Genomic DNA, 20,745 nt, shown 5'->3' with positions numbered 1-20,745 from the left:
GAGCCCGGCGGCTCTGAGCATGCGCAGTGCCGCGGCGGGGGGCGCCGCCTGAGGCGCCTCGGGGGCGCCGGGCCCAAAGGGCTTAAAGGTGGGGTGAGGTGGGTGATTCGCCGCCGCCCCTTCCGTCCCCGTTCCCTCGGGCAGGCAGGGGGCCAGGCAGGCCCTCGGGTGCCTGGGCTGCCCTGGGCAGCCCTCAGGGGGCGACAGCGCGGCCGGGCCCGGGGAGCCCTCAGGAGGCCTCGGGGCAGCAGCGCGGCCTGGCCCGGGCGCCTCAGCTCTGACAGCCCGGCCGCCGCTGGTGGGGGGTGAAATTGCGGGCTTGGAGATAAAATGAGGAAAGAGAAGCGCAGGGAGGGAGGGGAAAAGGAAATTAGAGTCGTGGTCTTAACAAAAGGACTAAATGAGTTCCTGGCACCTTGTCACCTCTAGCAAGCAAGGTTTGCAGATGCTGGGGGGGAAATGATGGAAGTAACCCAGTATAGATAAATACAGAATTCTTGTTACCGGACTCCAAAAAGAGTCCTCTCTTCCTCTGTAGTAAAGAACATGTAGGCACTATGGCAGATCAGATCGGTAATTCATACTGTTCCAAATATGAAAAGAGGAGGACATTTTTCAGGATTCGCCTACAGTCTGAACTTTTTGCAGGCGTAAGGTTTGCTATGCAGAATATTTTAGATTTATTACTGTGGTATCTAGATGGGCTTTGGTGAAGAACATTACAGAAGACAAACAAAAATGCTTGCTTCGGAACGTTTTTGAGTTAGATGCACACGTAAGGGGCAGCTGGCCAGAAGGTTGCAGCCATTCAGTTGTAAGTACTTCATGTAGGAATACACACCATGGTGTCATTTTGAGTTTGTGTTTTTATTTGGGTTTGAATTAAAAAGTGATTAATAACTCCAATCAGGGCATGATAGATGAAGTGTCTTTTGGGAAGTAAAGCAAATTCTACATCCATTTGGGATAACCTTGAGGTGGTCTGTAAAAATGAGAGGTTGTCTAATGAAAGTAGTCTGTTGGTAGTTCCCTTTGTTCAGGATGTACATCTGATAAGAAATAATTAGCCACTCTTTGGGGCTCTAGGATGAGGATTTTCCAGTATATTTGGGACTACATCTGTTTCAGCAGCAAACAACATAAAAAACCTGAATATACTGCATATGAACATCCATCATGGATTTTTATAGAGATACACTACTGACGTTTTACTGGAGTTTTAATATCTTTTCTTGCTGCCACATTGTACTGAAGCAGAAATTTATCAGAGACTTATTTCATGTAAATGTTCAAACATCTCTTTTAGATGCCTGTGGTTATTAATATATAGCCCAGTAGTGTTCAGATGGCTTCCATCCTGCATCACTCTGTCTTTCTCTGAAATCCCCCTGACATGATTCTGCCCATTTTAGTTGTGGTATTTGAGCACAGGAAAAATATTTTCAGATGTGTCTCTCAAAAAAGAAACTTTTTTCTGTCAAGGTATTTTTCTCCAAATTTCAAAAAGTTTATTTTCATGAATAATTAAGAAAATAAGGAAAAACTGAAAACCGACAAACATCAAGAGAAACAAACTCAGAGGTAACACATGCTTCTTATGACACTCTGTAAGATTTCAGATACAACACACAGGGATTCAGGCTCTGGTAAAAGGACTTCCCCCAGCTCACCGAAGCTGTATGTGGGATGAACAATGAGGTACCTGGACACATTCAGACCCTCATCTATCAGCAATAACCACCAAGTCTATAAAGTTGCAGTAGTTGTGGAAAAAGGGATTTTTTTCTTGTAAGGAAAAAGGGACGATGCTAATTGCCAACAGCAGACAGATATTTTGGAGTTCTTTGGGCAGTTCTGCTCCCCATCCCCTCATCAGTGATCTTTACTCTGCCAAGAGAGGTAAAGAGATGCCATTGCCTCATGTGAAGCAAGCAAAAAATGACCGTTATGAGGCCATTGCCCCAGTTTTGGAGCCTCTGCAACGAGTAGAAATTGAGGAAGATGCAAACAGTGCATCCCATATTTTCCCTGGATAACCAGTCCAAAGAAAGAACTGGGCAGAGAGGCAGCAAAGGCTAAGGAATCCCTCTCTCAAACACAGCGAGCAGCACTCTATGTTCCATAGGGTCCTTTCCCTCCTTGACTATGGAAAAGGAAATGTAGATTCATGAATGGGGCTGCACAAGCCAGCATAGGGACGCTCCAGTTATGTCCTACCCAGCTGCTGTTGCCAAGGCTGCCATGTAGCCGAAGTGCATCCAGGCTAGGTTTCACCTGCCACGGGGCTTGGGGCTGATGCTCAGGGACTGCTCTCCCCACTGCAGCAGTGCTGAGCTTGCGTAACTACCTGCCCAAATCCTTGCCCGTGATCTCAGGCTGGTTTTGCAGCTCCTGCTGCAGCCAGAGCTACTTCAGTCGGGCTGCTAACTGCCTCCAAGCTGTCCTGGTGAAAGCTAGCTTGTATTTTTCTATATTACAGGGCAGCAGCAAAGCAAGACTACAGTGTAGACATACCATGTGTCTCGCAGACCCCAAGTGCAACTTTATTTAGACAGACAATAAATATAAATAGGTAAATAAAAAACAAATTTTCTGGGTGATTCTGGAGAGAGCTGCCTCGAGGGTCCGTATTTCTCACGCACTCAGCTAGGATACCTTCATTTTGCCTTTTTCAGGAGCTGCTTCATGGAGGAGTGGCTGCTCATCCCCATTCACTGACAGGATCCTCTTTTCTGGCGGCTGCTCCTCAGGCTGGCGGGCAATCAGCAGACGACAGGTAAGCAGGATCCCAAAGACTAGGGCATGGGCATAACGCTTGAGTGGATCCCCCACTAGCTGGTGGAAAAAGAGCACAGCCAGCACAAGGAGGAGGAGGAGAAAGTTGGCCACGTCTTTGGGGCGACCAGGCACCAGTGTCATGACAATGCCACACGCCACTTCTAGGGCACCAATGCTCTTGCGGAGAAGGATGGAGCTGACTCCCATCTTCTTTAGCATGGGAAGGGCCCGCACGTAGCTTTTGTACGCTCGTTTCTGAAATCAAGCAGTAATAGCGTAGAAGATCATAATGTGAGAAAGTAAAGGCAAAGGTGAATTCCATTGAAACAGATTGATGTGCAATATGACCTAAAGATGACTTCAATCATCACAGACCCCTCTGGCACAATATTCAATCTGTACCCCTAAAGCTTCCACTGGAGGGATATTAACACCACCAGCGTGCAATTCCCCCTTTATGAGCTGTTGTCTACTCACTGGAAAACAGTTCTGCAACCTAGCACGCACCTTTGGAGCTAGGACCAGGCCAGGTATACCTTCTCCTGAAATCTGAAGTTACGATTGCTAGAATTAGCAATGCAGAACCATGTTGTTAAAAAAAAGGTACCTCTCTTAAAGAGTAGCTCATCCTTTATAATTAAATAACACACCTAGTCCCTGAAGAGCCAAGGCACAGCAAGTAAAAACAGAGCCTCTTTCTACCTCAAAGCAACTTACAGTATCCTAGCATTACGGGCAGTACAGCCTTAGCATGGTACTAGATGTCAAAACTAAGATTCACCAGCCCTATCCTGTGCTTAAATACCTTATGATCCTTTCTTTCCTCACATGAAAGCAAGCTCACATTTGACATCCTTTGCTGTCTGGTTTATGCTGGATTTAGAAGCATTGTAAGTTGCAAGACTGAGCCTCCTTACACGGCTGCCTCGTTTCAGGGAAGAAACCACCTCTCCTTACACACGTTCAAGTTATTGCATTTGAATATCAAGTGCTCATGGGCTTATTGTTTTTGCTTGTTTTATCTTTTTCAAACAACTATTTCCTTTTCTTTATATTTTAATAAAACTCCTAGTTATTGGAGACACCGAAATTATTCCCACTTACACTTGAGATATCCATGCAGATATTCTTGCTATTGTATTCACTGCTTTCTAATCAGGGAAAGGGAAATGGAAGCCAAATCTCAGGTACAGTGTTGTTCAGCTCTCGCAGGTGCTGATCAGATTGTAGATTTACTTCCATGTGATTTTGGAAACCTGCACTACAGGCACACAGAACATCCCAGTTCTCTGCAAATTTTGCTGCTTCCTTCTAAGAGGAGCTGACACTTCACATGTGGTTAAAAAATATACAGCATTGTAATTTTTGCTATTAAATAACTAAAGATCTCACGACACAGTTACTCTAAGAGTACACATTGTAAAGATGCATTTTAAATAATTGGTGAATAAAACCTTTCCTTAGAGCAGAGTATTTTTAAACAGTTGTGAAAACCACAGCTTTTTAAAGAAATATACTATCAGCCTGTCCTAGAGTACTCTGGTATTTTAATAGACAAACTGTGTCTCTGTTTTTTGCTGAATGAAAAACTGCAAGTTTGGTGTTGCAGGTAGGTGACAGAGGTTCTCTATTTGCTGGGGTCAAGAAGCCATGCTTATTGATTGGCAAGATCAGGTTTTCACTGTCTCCATTACATGACAGACCACCCTGCCAGCAGCACAACAAAAGCATGAAAGCCTAACGAGCCATGAACATGTTACAATGTAGACTATTAAGAATTATGGTGCTGTGTAATACCCGAGTGCCTCTGCTTTCCCTTTGTGAAAACGGAGATCACTCCTACCTGTAGGCCTGGCTCTTGGTAAAACAAAAAGGGATAGAGAAGCAAAATATTTTACAGAGCAAGGATTTTGCAATGCCTCTAAGGTCTCAGTGCTTTTTTTCTGTCCCTTATGCAGCAGAACCTTAAGAACTTTGTTTTCTGGGCATTTTATCTCAGTCTTTTGCCCTCGAGTTACTCCTTGGTAATTCTTCTCTGTGAAATCCCTGTGCTGGGCTGCTGAAAAGGCGCTGCGATTCAGATGTTATTTGAGAGCTAAGGAAGAGCAGCTGGGCAGGTGGAGCAAAAGGAGAGAACAGAATGTGCTGGAAACTTCCAGCACTATTTTTTAGGGGCACAAAAATACCAACGCTTTTCAGCCACTGCAATAAATATAAGGGGGGGGGGGGGGGGGGAGTGCGGCAGGAGAATAAACAAACATAGACAAGGAAGCAAAACGTGGCAGCCAGTCCCTCTCCTGCCTGCAGCTTGCAAAACTCTGCAGCAGAGTTGGCCCTGGGCAGAGAGGAACACACACCAGCTCACCAGCTGAGAAACGCACACAGTGGCTTCTCCTTCCTCTCCTCACCTCTCTCCCATTAGGCAAGAGGAGAGGCTTATTTCCCAGGGTAAAGAGAGTAATAAAGTGGCAATAATATCATCTGCTGCCAGCTAAGAATTTCAAAGCATTTCATGGTCATGAAATAATCTCTGCACAAATCTGGTGAGGTAGGGACAGTCAGTGTCACTATCTTTGCTTTAAAGCATGGAATTTTGAGGATGATCACCTGGCTGCTAAAGCAGGCACCTGGTTTTCCTACTCCCAGTCCAGGGGGTATGTATTCCACCAGGGATCAGCTGTACATGCCTACTACATGTCTGGCAGTTCTTCGGACCTTGCTTTTCAGACATCCCCATCTTTTGCAGGCATCGGTGCTGTGCTACCCTGTTGTCCTCCTCCCCTCCCCCATCCTTATCCACAAGGATGGGCTCAGACAGAGCCCAGGCAAGGGCTGCCAGGATATCCTTGGCACTGCGTATTATTTGTTTCTCTCCGTGTCCATCAAATAAAGAAACAGATAAGCTGCTTCCCTCACCCGCCCGTTGCTCAGGGCTCCAGCGCAGTTACCCTCCATGTATCCCACTGCAAACACTGCGTCTGCCGCAAGGTTGAGGGGAGAGAGCCCTAATACGTCTCCTTTCGTGCTGCCACTGCCGTACTCACCATCTCATTGTAGGCATCTCTGCTGAGCCGAGGGGTCAGTTTGATGGTCCCCATAAAAACAAAGAAGAGCCCCAGGGCCACCGAGAGGGCGACAATGGTGATAGTCCTGGGAGATGCCATGGAGCCGCCAGGAACCGGTCCTGGGAACCGCTCCTAGTGAGGCCTTCTCGCTCTGGCTGCCAGCCCGGGCAGGAGGTAGTCAGTCACCATTGAAGGAGATGAGGAATAAAGCTGCAGAGGCAGCGAGGATGACAGCGGGAGGGGGATTCAGCCTCCTTCACTCAGCAACCTCCGGGTCCTAATGCCCTGCAGCCATAGCCAGGCAGCTCCAGCACCTGCCGAGTGATGGCCTTCCCACCGCTCCTACCATTAAGTCATCCTCTGTTTTCTTGCACATCCCACAAATTACCCACAGAAAACAAAAACTGAGCCAGTCCTAGGGATGCAGGATAGCAGCTAAACGCATAGCGCAGTTGCTCACTAGTGAGAAAACGAGGACATGTTAGCAGAGTGCACAGGAGTAACCTGCTAGGGAGGAAAAGTGGTCAGAAGTCTCTTGTACAGAGGCAGGTTTCCTGATCCTCTGTTACTTTACGATTTAAAGTCATTCTCTCTCCCCCTCCAATTTGCAAAAAATTCCCTTTGGACAAAAGTGTAGCCAGGCTAAGCAGAAATCCATTCAGATCTCGTAGTGAGCAGTCTGGGTATAATTATACAAAACAGAACTGCTAGAAAGCTGCATCCCTCACTATAATCTGAAAACATGAGGCTGTTAACAGTGTGCAAAAATCTTACACTTGTGGGGTGGTACAAGAGTGACACATCCTGTACCTGTCAGGAATCCCTCCATCACCTCCCTTTCTGGTGCAGTAAGTCTCAAGTCCTAAACCCACATATTTTAAGCCCCCACAGCTTGAGAGCTGGTGGTTGTTATTATTCCAGGCTCAGGGTTCCTTAGGACTGGAGTTAAAAGTCTGAAAAATACAGGCAGCTCTCTGTTTCCTTGGGAGTTTATCAGCCTCGGTTCACCCAAATCAGACAGGGAACTCCTGTTTCGGCGGAAAGAGTAAAATTTAACAGCCTGACTGTAGAAATGTGTTTTGCTACTGGTCTGCCCTAGACAACCAAGATAACCAAAAAGTGACTTCAATACAACATAAAAAATAAAAGGAGCCCTCAAAACAATGTGGGAACTCTGCTCACTCATGCCTGCCTCCAAGTTGCAGCAGCTCTACCTTTTGAAGAGCTGGAGAAAACTTCACATAACATTGAGGGTCACAGCTTCCCAGTCAGTGAGCATGGCAGGACAGACACAAAACATAACAAATTTTTGAATTTTCTATTGCAGAGCAACCTGATAAGGAAATAACTTGCAGCTGCTGTCATTTTCACAGGGCACTTCGTGTTTAGGTATCACCAAGCATTAGTTGAGAAGGGGGAGGCAGGTGTGGAAGGAAAGACACCGAGATCTGTTTTCTCTTAATTTTGTTTTATAGAAAAATCTTTCTAATTGCCTCCAATTTATCCATGTGATAGTGATTCAATATTAGTTTTGGAAGTTTAGACATGAAGTACTTCCCTGACCCCAAAAGTCAACGTTTTGCCAGCGAAGCATGAGGATTTCTACTTCCTATGGTTTCTTGATATCAAGTTCACTCTGAACTTGAAAAACACCTGAAACATCCTTGAAGCAACCAGACAATTAATGGCACAGCAGTATTAGAAAACACAGTGGATTTTAGTACTTCATATTCACATGTTGACTGTGAAAACCCACAATACCAGGGAGAGGGTATTTTCCAGGCTGCTTTAACCAACAGACCAAGAAGTTTTGCAGGGGAGGGAAAGGGTGCTGAAATGCTACAAAGAACCTTTTCACTCCAGAAATCCAGGTGTTTCTATACAGAACAGTGTAGTTAGGACACCCAAATTAAGAGCAAAAGCAAAATTACTTATTTTTATACAGCTTTCAAGAAAGTTAAAATCCTAACTACTTCAACTCCAGTGTTCAGGACAGTAGGAGGTTGCTTCCCAAGCTCTCAGAGCTGGCATACATGTCTCCTTGTCAGCGGGTGAACAGCAGCACCAGCTCACAATGAACAGTATGAGGAAACATGTCAAAAGGTACAGCCAACGTGGGGGCAAATGGCTCTCCTGCCAGCTTCTTCCCTGGGTCAGGTGGGCAGCACAGCCTGTGGAAAGCAAAGAGAGCATCCTTTAGACCAGTAGCAGAAGCCTTCCCACCATTATTGGCAACACAACAGCACAGAGGATGCACTAAACAGGTACTGTGTGTTTCGCTAACATCTCTCAGAGTCTGCAGCAGACACAGGCTGAGGTCTGGAACCATCAATACTGAATCCCAAACCAGCACTGAAAACCTCACGGAAAAGCTGAAGAGCCAGTGGCAGGTTAAGGCTCCCTTTCTCACAAGCCATCCCCGCTGAAAGACATCTTAGGACTTAGAAAATCAATCCTGTTTTGTGCTGCCTTCATTGGCTACCTGCAGACAGACTTATCACCTGCAAGTGGGCCTGCCCCAGATAAAGACTAAACCAATGACTAATCCCCTTCACTTCACTGGCTAGGGGCCAACCTTCCTGCAGTTAACCCAGTGGACTCTGTATCCCGCAACCAATGGGCTGTTTTGTTGGGGAAGGATGCACAAAGCCATTATAGCACATTTGCGTTATTTTCTACTCCTTACTATGTACTAAAGCATCCTGCTGGAACATAAACCCCAAAGAATACCCACTACCTTAAAGCAGCGAGTGCAGCTTGCAGATAAACCCAAAGTGAATGCAGAAGCATAAACCACTTCTCACCATGCACTGACTAGTCCTGGATCACACCTGAAGGACTCATCCAGTGAAATTCAGTTGTAACAAAAACCTTCCTAAGCCAAAGTCAGATATTTATATCCTTGTCTGGACATAACAGGGTCTGTCACTAGAAAGGAAGAAAGGAGAGTGCTCACTCAAGAAAGTTCCTCATGGCATCACCCTCTGGCTTGCAGGAGATGTAGAGTAGCCTTCGGATGGACTTGCAGTTTCGGATGGCTTGCACAACCCTGTAATCTGCAAAAAAAAGATGCAGTGCTTTCCCAGTGACCCACCACCACTGTGAGCTCTCCAGAACACAATTGCACAGCAAGCATCACAGAACTGCACTGGACTGTCAAAAATACAGGGCGGGGGGGGGAAATATTTTTCCATGTTCTGTCTCAGATGCAGGCTCTTAGAAGGCCAGAGATGCGACCCATGCTGCTAACAGCTCTGCTGATTTGGCAGGATAGAGCAGTGGGAGAAATCCCTCTGCTTCCCAGGGGGATGAAGGATGAGAGGAAAAATTATTACTTAGGCAAGCAGAGGCACGTAAAACCTTCCACACACTTATAAGACTGCATCAAGGCACCAGGATCAGCTTGAGACTTCCCAATACACACTGGAGCAAGTCCAGTGAGATCACTAAGACAGAGGGCTGGGGCATGGCATACATGAGGAGAGTGTGAGGGATGGAGTTATTCAGCCTAGGGAGGAGAAGGTGAGCAGGGATCCATTTGCTATCTTCAGGGGCCTCATGGGGGATTACAGAGAAGATGGACCCAGAGTCTTCTCAGAGGGGCACCAGAAGAGGATGAGTCAACAGAGGCACTGCAGCAAGGGGAAATTCTCATTAAATATATTGGGGATAACATTTTCAGCAGAGGGTATCCACCCTTGGACACATTCAAGCCTCAACTGGGCTTTACAGCCCTGTGCAACCCTACAGAACTCTGAAGCTGGCCTTGCTTTATTTGGGAGATTGCACCACAGACCTTCAGAGACTCCTCCTCTCCTAAATGGTTCTATGAGTTATGGAAAATGGAAAAGAGATTAGACCTATCTGCTTTAAAAAGAAAGCATGATAAAGGCACTGAAAACTGCAGACTCTATGGGATTTTAGCTGCTGTAAGCAACAAGGTAAGAAACTAGAGACTAAGCAAGCAAAGGTTTGGAACCAGCATAACAGGTCTCACAGAACTTTTTCAAAATTCTGTTTCAAGATGAAAATAAATAGCATATTCTCTCACGGAGCCCAGCCCGAGATGGGTTCACCACAGCAACAAGGGGTCGGGCATCCTCCCACGATGACAGGAGTTGTGGTAACACGGCCTCTGCCTTTCCACTGTGAAACTCACAGTTTGAAATTCCTGTGAAGCAAAAAGCAACCACATGAATTGAGCAGTCAGTCTCACCAGATGTTAGGTATAACATGAAGTACCACCCTTTGCTGCATGGAGGTAACTTGTTGTGATCCTTCCACTCACTTCTGCTTCCAATTTTTCAGCAGTTAGTTTGAAACTTTCTGCCATGGCGAGTCTGAACTCACCATTAAATGCTGCATTCCACCTGGCGTCCTCTATTGCCTTCTCCACCACCTCAACACCAATAACCTTGGACACTTGGTGAGCCAGAGAGAGACCAATTGTGCCTGGAAACGAGGGAAATAAAAATACTCCATAGATTCATGCCAAAGAAAAAAGCCTTTAGATAGTGGGGATCATTTCTGGCATGCAAAGCACCAACCCTGGGAGCCAGGTTCACACAGCCACTGCTCACCCGTTCCACAGCAGATGTCGAGGAGGATGGTGTCCCCACTGGCCTGACTCAGCTCCCCAACCACCTGGTACAGAACTTCTGCTCCACCTGTGTTTACTTGGAAAAAGGCATCTGGAGAGATGCGAAACTTCAGGCCAAGCACTTCTTCAAAGATGTGCGGTTCTCCATGAAGGAGCTGGAAGGGGGACTGCTCATGGGAGCAGCGTGTCATGGTGCTAGCAGAACACACAAAAACCAGCTGTTAGGAGGCAGCTGATTTCCATTTCCATTCCTGGGGTGTTCACGTGCAAGAGAGGATGGTTAACCCCCCCACCAACATTTATTTCATTTGAGCCTTTCAACAGGATCAAAGAATTTTGATTCTTTGTAAAGGACCTGTAACTTGCACAGCCTAGAATTCATTAAAAGGATCAAAATGACTTCACAGAAGACAGCAGTCCTAGGGCTATTCCCCAGTTTTGCTGCTAATGTGATTTACTGCCTTGGGGAAGTCACTGTAGGGATTTTTTCCTTTAGTTTCCCAGGCTCATAACTCCCATGAGGTAAAGCCATAGTGTATTCAAGTATTTAAAGTCTGGAAAAACAAAAGATGTGGCCATCTTAAAACCACGTCTGCAATAGGTATCCAAATATCTGTCACTCTCTGCAAGCACTCCCTGAACTGGTAGATTTGAATTTGATCAGAGAGGGGAAAGAAAAAAAAAAAGAGGTGGCTTTGCTTCCACTGTTTCCCAGTGTCAAGACGTATACCTCTCTTGGAAATAAAGTGAAGTCAAGGCACAGGCTCTTCCAGGTCCACACGTGAAGAACTCCTTAAGCAGTGCTTTCTGAGTAGCCAGTGCCTCCTGTCAAGAGAGAGAAAGGAAAACCTGGCTGTTTGGATAATCTGGTTAGACGCCTCTCCCCAGCAATATACCCAGCGATCTCAGGTCAGCCAGATACCTGATATGCCTCTTGCCAGGGGCCCTGTCCTCCGCATGCTCACCTGGCCCAGCTCCTGGGGGTGGAAGGTGATGATAGCCATGGTGTGGCCACGGCTGGTGGTGCGTACCACGAGCTCCCGCCAGTGTCCGCCTTTGTGGAAGAGGATGCAAGGGTCCAGGGGGGAGCAACGGATGAACTCCTCATAGTACTGAGCAGAGGGGAAACAGCACTTGTAGTACAGTGAAGACAACTGCCCTGGTCTTAGCGTAACTCTGTGCACCCCAAGTGGGTGGCCCTCCCATCAGTATCATCTGATTTTTTGATTTGATTTCAATACACTGAGTGAAGGCTCTTTCCAAGTTCTTTGAATACAAGACATTTTAATAATTTCAATTTCTGATTCTTATGTATTTTAATTGATTGGCAGGAATTCATTGTCACTTGATTAACTTTGTTTTTTGGGACAGTTTAGATGCTGCAACATTAACATGCAAATTTTAAAAAAATATTTATCCATCAACCAGAGTCAGGCCTGAAACTTTTCAGAACATGAAAATGGACTTGAAAACACAGCGTAACTAAAATGACAATGTTCTCCCAAATAAGAGTTATGGCAGTCCTTTTATCCCACAGTTCAGGTACAGACAGGACTTATTTACCTGGGCTACTTGTTTGTGTTTTGCAGGTATGTTCTCCATGTGGTTGGCTCTCACACAGACAATATTTCTTGCTGGAGAGAGACAAACACGTATTTAATTGTTTTGTTTCAAAGCACATAAACCACTGTAGCATCTGACATGATAAACTGCGAAGGGGCCTTCCCCCTGAATTCTCACACTGTACCAAAAAAAAAAAAGAAAAAAGAAACAAATGAAAGAAAAAAAATGGTATCTAAGTGCCCCACTAAGACCTGTGATGTTCTGGGTACCCACAGTCTGCAGGACCTGCCAGTAATTCCTTTTGTCAGTAATTACTGTCGCTAACTTTCATGAAGATGTTTGAGCTCTGGGAGCTTTTTAAATATGCTCTAGCAATTCCCAAAGGAGCCACTGCACTGTTCTTAAACTAAGGAAGCAGAGCAAGCTGTTTTTCTAACTAGAGAATAATGGTATGGGCTTATAGCAGCAAAGCAGTTTAGGTTGCCTGGAATACAGCACTCCCACGCTTCAGTTTGAATGCTAAACTTCTGCTGTCAGAGGTAAAATGCACCCATGGAATTATTTTTTTCAATGAGAAAAGTACACAGCAACCACCCCAGCGCCTCTTGCTATGGATGTGGACAAGCAAAAGCTAGTGTTGATGGTGTCAACAAGTTCACCACTCGCAGCTTGCAAGGAGCACATGCTCACATCTTTGTTGCACGAAACTAAACTGCCTCACATCCCAAATGCTCCAACCTTGCTCTGCTGCCTATGGACACACACACCCTACCATGCTCTCCCTGCTCAGCACAGGCTCCTGGAGCATGCCAAAAAACACCGGTACAGCATAACTAAGATTAACAAAGCTAAATCCCAGAAGGGCTGCTACCACAGCTGTCATCCTTACTGCTGTATTCAGCAAATTAGAAGCTGGTGTTTCTTAAGAAGCTGATGAACTAAGATTTTAAAATTGCTGTCCCAGGGTTGGTGGTGTTTCTGTTGGCATCTCCCAGGATTCAGGCTTTTAACTAGAGCAGAGGCTGCCACAACAGAGCCTTGCCCCAACCCAGCCCATGCCAGCAGTTTTCTATCCAGCTCCTTGTCCTGCACTGACCTCTGCCAGTTCCCACATACAACCCCACGGTTTTGGGGTTCCCATCTGGTCCTCGGTTCACAGAGAAAGTAGATTTGTTTCGGTAGCCGTTAATGACGGGCTGAGGGAGAAAAGAAGGAAAATTAAAACTTTGGATGAACAGAAGAAATAATGGAAGAAAGGCAAAACCCAGTCTGGTTGTTCTGTTGGCAACATGGGAAGATACACATGTTGTACAAATGTACAATGTACAAAATGCAGAAACGGAACTTGTGCATGAGACCCTCAGTACTTCCCCTTGGGAAGAAATGGCTTTCTGACAGAATGGTGACAGGTTTATCAGGGAAGGCTTGGGAACAAAAAAGGATTCCTAATCACTGGGCTTTGTTTCACTCTCTGGCATTTACAGGCTGCAAAGCAGAAGCTAGCAAGGACTGCCACAGACACATTCTCTGCAACTAAATAATCCCCACCATGAGACTCTTGAGGAGTTGAGTGAGAGGCTGTTGGTGTCTCAAAGGGGGCGACATTCCCATGAGATACTCACTGAAGGGACTATAGGCTGGAGAGGACAGCAGAGTCCACCAGGTTTCTGCACATCTATGCCCAGCTCCTCAAGACGAGACGCCAGTGTCTGCAAAATCTTCCTCTGGCTTTCATACTTCACCTGCAGAGGAGTCCTAAGCCAGAAACACTCTCAGAGGATCATATGATAGTGGGCAGGTCTTCATCACCCACCTCTAGGAAGGCCAGGAGGGAATACTGCAAGTGGGATATAGCCCCAGAGGAACTCTGCCTTTCTCATCACCGCAGCTGATACAATGGGGAGAGCGAGAAATCCTATGTTCATGGTCCTCAAGCACTGGTCTGGAGCACCTGGTCAAACCTGAAGCCCCAGTGAACCAGCTGGCCCACACTGGACAAGATCGCTGTGTGAGCACCCATCCTCTGTGCCGTTAGTAATCACACATACCACCCACAGGGAACCTCCTAGTTCTATCCTTCACAATGACTGAAGAATTAAAGCAGCAGTAAATTGGGTCTGAATTGTTTACAGCATTAAGCGACTAAGATGCTAGAAGCTGTTGCTCAAGGAGGATAGGAGGGACTGTTGGGGCAACATGACACAGAAAAGTCCACGTAAGCACATCTTACCTGTAGCTGCTCTTGATAGGGAAGTCTCCATAGTGGAGTCACCACATTTGCTAACCTGGAAAGCACAACATCACGGTCCTGCCCAGAGCTACTTGCCTCCTGATACTTATGGCATAATACCTCCACCAGCTGCTTCATGGGCAGGACTTTTCACCAGAGCTGGCTGTGAACATGCAAACTCCCTTTTTTTGTTAAAGGGATCAGGGAGGGAAAAAAACCCCAAAGTGCAGGCAGAGAACAGGAAAAAACAGAGATCATGTTGTAGCTTCAGATGGGCTCTGTTGCTTTCTCCCACTGAATCAGGGGCTTAGGCCACCCCTTGCTGCTCCAAGGACAGCCCAAGTCCCATTGTCCTGGAGTTTTCCCCTAAAAAAGCAAGATGCTTCTCTCATCATTCAGTGCATCCATCCTGCATCATCTACCTGCTCACATTTCCAGCCACATCTTTTTTGCTAATGCTTTACGGGATTAAATTCATGACAGTGAAACGCACAGTTCGTGTGTAGCAGGCAGGGAATTGCAGGCTGCACACTCTCGCTGACCCAGCCACCCACCCAGCAGCAGTTTAGAGATAAACCTTCGAACTTGCCATTACTTATATCTGAGGCAGGGTGAGCAAGACCAAAACACATAAAAGCCGATTAAAAAAAAAAAAAACAAAACAAGACAGAGTAAGGGGTGAGGTAGATGCGACTCAAGTCATCGTAACTATCCCATCAACTACTGACTCACTGAGCCCATGGAGAACCTCATCCCACAGCTGGATAAGCTGCAGTTATTGCTTACTGGGATTTTTGGAGCTGCTTCCAAAGCAGCCAGTGCCAACTACTTTCAGGCACAGAACTCTATCTTTACGCTTGCTAGTATGGCAGCTGCTCTGCTCCCGATCCTTTCTTCTCAGACTTTTTCATTTGACTTTTCCATTATTCCTATCCCCAGGCCAAGCACCACGGAAGCCAGCTGAGCCCTGGCTCTTCTATCCCTACCGGGGAGAGCGAAGTGGAGGCCAATGAATGCCCCAACCCCCTGCTCTTAATTGCTTCAGTCGCTCGGTGCTTTGCAGGAGCTCGGCCGTTTCGGAGGAGCCGTACCTCTGCTCCCAGGAGGAGGCTGGCAGGCTGCAGCCGTCCCTGGACTTTTTCTTCTCCTTCTGCTCGGCTGCTGTCCTCTTCTCAGTCAGCAGGCTGCAGTGCCGGCAGCTCAGGAGACCGCTCCAAGGGTGGAGGTGCCAGCGCAGCAGCCTCAAGGCGCAGGACAGGGACATGGTGGCAGCAGCACGGCGAGCCCGCCGCCCCCCCCCCCGGCCGGCAGCAGCCGCACACACGGAGGCGGGCAGCCGGCGGCCGGCCCCGCTCCGGGAACAAACCCACTCCGCTTAAAAACACCAGCGGCCGGCGCGCCCCGGCGGGAGCTTTTCTGCTTCGCCCCGGTCTGCGGAGGGAACGGCCAACCACGCGGGGACGTCCCACCGCGGCCGCCGGCGAACGAGCCTGCAGGCCCTGCGCGGCCCCGGTCTCGCGTGAGGAGCAGCCGGCCCCGCCCACCTCCTTCCCGGGCCTCGCGGGGTGGGGTGGGGTCCGGGGGAAGCGATTCCGCCGCCCGCGCAGCGCTCACGGCTGGGATGCCCCGGGTGCCTCTGCGCGGTGCCGAGCGCCGCCATGTGCTCCAGCGATGGCTGAGTGCACCAAAGGCAGCAGGCTCCTTTCTTTCTTTCCCACCTAACGAACTTGCCTTCTTTGCCTAAAGACGGGAAAAGCTCCCAAGAGGCAGAGGCGCCCCGCAGCAGGCCGGAACGCCGGCTGAAGAGAACTGCACAAGCAGCCCATTCCCAGAACTCATCCCTCTCCACCTCCGCTGTTCATTTCGCTCCTAACCGCCCTCAGCTGGGAGGGATTTGCCATCTTGCAGTCTCACGGTCTCAGTTCCCCAGGTGGCCGCTGTCCTACAGAAAACAGTCAGGCCACAGCCACCGGTCCCCGGGCTACCCGGCTCCATTCGGCTGCCCAGAGCGGAATGTGCAGCCTCGCTTGGGCTGCAGCATCTTTTGCTTTCAGGAGAGGAAGAAGAAAAACCCAAAAACCTCATTTTCATGTGCTTTTTTTCTTTTTCCTTTTTTAAAAGAAACTCCAGCAACATTCAACTCCTAGATGGGCAGCCCCTCCAGCACGTGCACCCCAGGCGATCTCCTACTACAGAGTTTTCCTGCCCGCAGGCTGCCGCCGGTTCTGTCAGGAGCAGCCCGGGACCACACCGAACCGGACCCTTGGTTCTGGGGTGACACGTGCTTGGTGCGGTGGCTTCGGTCACAAACAGCACGTGGGTGGTTTATGGTGGCACACAAGGAACGAGCGAGTGAGGAGCACGTTTGCTTGTCAAGCGCTACTCGCTCCCGTTACAGAACCGGCATTAGGAATAAACGACGAGGCCACGCGCAGCAAGGCTGAGCCCGGCAAGGCCCTGCAGCGGCGGCGCTCAGAGCCCCTGCCCGGCGGGGCTGAGCATCTCCTGCAGCACCAGGTGCAGCAGGTGGTTCTGCTCGGCGCTGAGCAGCGGCCAGAGCTCGGCCTGCAGCACCTTCAGCGCCTCCGCGTCCTTCTCCTGGCACGCCAGCACGGCCGACTGCAGCAGCAGGAAGAGCTCGGCCGGCAGGTAGCTCGCTGCCGGCGGCAGCCCACCACCCGCCCCGGCGCCGCCAGGCCCCGGCGCCGCGCCGCCCTCCGCCGCCTCCCAGCAGTACTGCTCCAGCGTCCGGGCGTGCTCGGGCAGCAGCTTGGCGGGCGGCGGCTGCAGCAGCAGCAGCAGCAGCACCCGCGACACCTCGCAGCGCGCCAGCACGTCCAAGAAGGCGCCGCCGGGCGCGGCCCCGCCGCCGCCGCCGCCCAGCCCGGCCCCGGCCAGCGCCTGCGCCCGCGTCAGCGCCGCCAGCGCGCCGGCGTAGTCGCGGCCCAGAAGCAGGCAGGAGGCGCGCTCGGCCAGGCAGCGCAGGGCCTCCAGCGGCAGCCGCGCCGCCGCCAGCAGCTCGGCCGCCCGCTGCAGGGGCGCGGCGGCGCGGGCGGGCCGGCCCGTATCGCGCAGCGCCGCCGCCAGCTCCAGGCACAGCCCGGCCGCCAGCGCCGGCTGCCCCCGCTCCAGGTGCAGGCGGGCGGCGAAGGCGCCGCAGCTCTGCGCCGCCGCCACGTGCTCGCCGAAGCCGCCGCGCAGCCCCAGGCGCTGCCGCAGGTCCCGCTCCTGGCGCAGGAAGAGCCGCGCCGCCTCGGCCAGGGCGGCCGCCTCGGCGGGGCCGTGGAAGAGGCTCTGGGCGCAGCGCGCCACGGCCAGCTGGCACCAGGCCGCGTAGGGCAGGCTCTCCTGGGCGCGCAGCTCCCGCGCCAGCGCCGCGAACTGCTCCGCCGCCTCCGCCACGTTCGGCTTCCGCAGGAACCGCCGCCGCAGCTTGGCCGACACCAGCCGGTACCGCGACAGGAAGTCCCCGTCCCCGCCGAGGCCCGGCCCGGAGCCGCCGGGACCCGAGCCGCCCGCCGCCGCCAGCATCGCGCGCCGCTCGGCCCTGACGCGCCGCGCCCCGCCCCGGCCCGCCCCTCGTGCCGCCGGCCAACCGGCGCCCGGCCCGGGGCCACGCGGGCCGGGGGGGGGCCGCGGGCGGGGCCAGGGCTGCCCGGCCCTCCGGGGGCACCGCCGGGGACGGGCCCGCCTCACTGACCCCGGCACGGGCACCGCTCATGGGGGTGTCCCCGCGTCCCGGGGGTCGGTGGCGAGTAGCGGGAGCCGCCCACACCAGTAAGGGAAGGTGCTGCGGGGGCTCCTGGCCGGCGACACCGAGCGTCAGCCGCTCTGCCCCGTGCCGTGTCCACCGGGCTGCCTCCTACCGGCGCCGGGGGTCCCGTCTCCTCTCACCCGCCTCCACTGCCCCTGCCGTTCACCTGACCCCCCCGCTGCTGCTGTGTGTGCTGCGTGGCCCTCGGCCGCGGGGCGGGCACTGGCCGCTGCGCCCCGGTACAGGCCAAAGGGTGCCGAGGGGCTGCGCTTGGCGGGGCGGGGGGGACCTGGCTTCCCGCCCGCTGTATGGACAGCGGTACGTGTGCCCCGAAAGAGGCAGCTGTGCCGGGGTCAGTGAGGCGGGCCCGTCCCCGGCGGTGCCCCCGGAGGGCCGGGCAGCCCTGGCCCCGCCCGCGGCCCCCCCCCGCCCGCGTGGCCCCGGGCCGGGCGCCGGTTGGCCGGCGGCACGAGGGGCGGGCCGGGGCGCGGCGCGTCAGGGCCGAGCGGCGCGCGATGCTGGCGGCGGCGGGCGGCTCGGGCCCCGGCGGCTCCGGGCCGGGCCTCGGCGGGGACGGGGACTTCCTGTCGCGGTACCGGCTGGTGTCGGCCAAGCTGCGGCGGCGGTTCCTGCGGAAGCCGAACGTGGCGGAGGCGGCGGAGCAGTTCGCGGCGCTGGCGCGGGAGCTGCGCGCCCAGGAGAGCCTGCCCTACGCGGCCTGGTGCCAGCTGGCCGTGGCGCGCTGCGCCCAGAGCCTCTTCCACGGCCCCGCCGAGGCGGCCGCCCTGGCCGAGGCGGCGCGGCTCTTCCTGCGCCAGGAGCGGGACCTGCGGCAGCGCCTGGGGCTGCGCGGCGGCTTCGGCGAGCACGTGGCGGCGGCGCAGAGCTGCGGCGCCTTCGCCGCCCGCCTGCACCTGGAGCGGGGGCAGCCGGCGCTGGCGGCCGGGCTGTGCCTGGAGCTGGCGGCGGCGCTGCGCGATACGGGCCGGCCCGCCCGCGCCGCCGCGCCCCTGCAGCGGGCGGCCGAGCTGCTGGCGGCGGCGCGGCTGCCGCTGGAGGCCCTGCGCTGCCTGGCCGAGCGCGCCTCCTGCCTGCTTCTGGGCCGCGACTACGCCGGCGCGCTGGCGGCGCTGACGCGGGCGCAGGCGCTGGCCGGGGCCGGGCTGGGCGGCGGCGGCGGCGGGGCCGCGCCCGGCGGCGCCTTCTTGGACGTGCTGGCGCGCTGCGAGGTGTCGCGGGTGCTGCTGCTGCTGCTGCTGCAGCCGCCGCCCGCCAAGCTGCTGCCCGAGCACGCCCGGACGCTGGAGCAGTACTGCTGGGAGGCGGCGGAGGGCGGCGCGGCGCCGGGGCCTGGCGGCGCCGGGGCGGGTGGTGGGCTGCCGCCGGCAGCGAGCTACCTGCCGGCCGAGCTCTTCCTGCTGCTGCAGTCGGCCGTGCTGGCGTGCCAGGAGAAGGACGCGGAGGCGCTGAAGGTGCTGCAGGCCGAGCTCTGGCCGCTGCTCAGCGCCGAGCAGAACCACCTGCTGCACCTGGTGCTGCAGGAGATGCTCAGCCCCGCCGGGCAGGGGCTCTGAGCGCCGCCGCTGCAGGGCCTTGCCGGGCTCAGCCTTGCTGCGCGTGGCCTCGTCGTTTATTCCTAATGCCGGTTCTGTAACGGGAGCGAGTAGCGCTTGACAAGCAAACGTGCTCCTCACTCGCTCGTTCCTTGTGTGCCACCATAAACCACCCACGTGCTGTTTGTGACCGAAGCCACCGCACCAAGCACGTGTCACCCCAGAACCAAGGGTCCGGTTCGGTGTGGTCCCGGGCTGCTCCTGACAGAACCGGCGGCAGCCTGCGGGCAGGAAAACTCTGTAGTAGGAGATCGCCTGGGGTGCACGTGCTGGAGGGGCTGCCCATCTAGGAGTTGAATGTTGCTGGAGTTTCTTTTAAAAAAGGAAAAAGAAAAAAAGCACATGAAAATGAGGTTTTTGGGTTTTTCTTCTTCCTCTCCTGAAAGCAAAAGATGCTGCAGCCCAAGCGAGGCTGCACATTCCGCTCTGGGCAGCCGAATGGAGCCGGGTAGCCCGGGGACCGGTGGCTGTGGCCTGACTGTTTTCTGTAGGACAGCGGCCACCTGGGGAACTGAGACCGTGAGACTGCAAGATGGCAAATCCCTCCCAGCTGAGGGCGGTTAGGAGCGAAATGAACAGCGGAGGTGGAGAGGGATGAGTTCTGGGAATGGGCTGCTTGTGCAGTTCTCTTCAGCCGGCGTTCCGGCCTGCTGCGGGGCGCCTCTGCCTCTTGGGAGCTTTTCCCGTCTTTAGGCAAAGAAGGCAAGTTCGTTAGGTGGGAAAGAAAGAAAGGAACCTGCTGCCCTTGGTGCACCTAGCTGTTGCCCACAGGCCTAGCCAAATATCTGTGGCGTGAACATGCAGTTTCAAGGAGGGGATGCTTTACTGTGGAAGCTAGAGAGACTCTTGTGGTCCCCGGAGAACTGTCCATGTTGTGTACGTAAAGAGCAATTCTAGTGCACCCCGCTAACAGTAAAGGAAACCCGCTTGCAGCAAACAGTCCCCAGAGATCCTGGCAGAACTCTGAGGCTCCAGGAGAGAGATCGGTCCTGTTTGCATGCCTGGGAGAGAAGGGAGAAGCAAACAATAATTCTGGTATAAGTGGTATTGCGTGTGCCTCCAATGTTAATATTTGGTTCCAGAGGCAGCAGTGTTTTCAAATGCTTTGCCAGTGTTTCCTTCTCCAATGTTTTTCAGGTTCC

At 52.7% G+C, this 20,745-nt stretch overlaps 4 protein-coding genes and 1 long non-coding RNA gene across 7 annotated transcripts; 2 read left to right on the top strand and 3 right to left on the bottom strand.

Annotated features, from left to right (window-relative positions):
• Position 1: 1 nt before the first annotated feature.
• LOC308053825 lies at positions 2-13,628 on the top strand. Of its 2 annotated transcripts, none has more exons than XR_013923819.1 (4): positions 2-98; positions 2,676-2,776; positions 12,033-12,095; positions 13,491-13,628. It is a non-coding gene; the product is annotated as an uncharacterized lncRNA (long non-coding RNA). The 2 variants fall into 2 exon arrangements; XR_013923820.1 differs by lacking the exon at positions 2-98 and adding an exon at positions 2,475-2,572.
• TMEM35A (transmembrane protein 35A) lies at positions 2,519-6,071 on the bottom strand. Its single transcript, XM_080365563.1, has 2 exons — positions 5,823-6,071; positions 2,519-3,033 (listed from the first exon to the last, which is right to left on the bottom strand). The coding sequence occupies exons 1-2, from the start codon at positions 5,940-5,942 to the stop codon at positions 2,647-2,649; spliced, it is 507 nt and encodes a 168-aa protein (XP_080221689.1). The 5' UTR covers positions 5,943-6,071; the 3' UTR covers positions 2,519-2,646.
• Positions 7,295-16,163, bottom strand: TRMT2B (tRNA methyltransferase 2 homolog B). 2 transcript variants are annotated; one of them, XM_080365521.1, is made up of 12 exons: positions 15,328-16,163; positions 14,237-14,291; positions 13,629-13,748; positions 13,103-13,202; positions 12,007-12,077; positions 11,409-11,555; positions 11,174-11,268; positions 10,424-10,638; positions 10,194-10,295; positions 9,895-10,014; positions 8,800-8,899; positions 7,295-8,014 (listed from the first exon to the last, which is right to left on the bottom strand). In XM_080365521.1, the coding sequence occupies exons 1-12, from the start codon at positions 15,498-15,500 to the stop codon at positions 7,888-7,890; spliced, it is 1,425 nt and encodes a 474-aa protein (XP_080221647.1). In that variant the 5' UTR covers positions 15,501-16,163; the 3' UTR covers positions 7,295-7,887. The 2 variants fall into 2 exon arrangements, with proteins under 2 accessions (XP_080221647.1, XP_080221648.1); XM_080365522.1 differs by lacking the exon at positions 7,295-8,014 and having other exon boundaries at positions 9,846-10,014.
• A 154-nt stretch (positions 16,164-16,317) lies between these two features.
• LOC308053808 (40-kDa huntingtin-associated protein-like) lies at positions 16,318-17,800 on the bottom strand. The gene has a single exon (XM_080365538.1). The coding sequence runs from the start codon at positions 17,765-17,767 to the stop codon at positions 16,709-16,711; it is 1,059 nt and encodes a 352-aa protein (XP_080221664.1). The 5' UTR covers positions 17,768-17,800; the 3' UTR covers positions 16,318-16,708.
• Positions 17,801-18,461: 661 nt separating this feature from the next.
• On the top strand, positions 18,462-19,955 carry LOC308053800 (40-kDa huntingtin-associated protein-like). Its single transcript, XM_080365525.1, has one exon. The coding sequence runs from the start codon at positions 18,506-18,508 to the stop codon at positions 19,562-19,564; it is 1,059 nt and encodes a 352-aa protein (XP_080221651.1). The 5' UTR covers positions 18,462-18,505; the 3' UTR covers positions 19,565-19,955.
• The last annotated feature ends 790 nt before the right edge of the window (positions 19,956-20,745 follow it).

This window comes from Falco punctatus (genome assembly GCF_963210335.1).
Source record: "Falco punctatus genome assembly, chromosome: 15".
Lineage (NCBI taxonomy): Eukaryota > Metazoa > Chordata > Aves > Falconiformes > Falconidae > Falco > Falco punctatus.
This window is presented reverse-complemented; position numbering and strand designations above follow the sequence as displayed.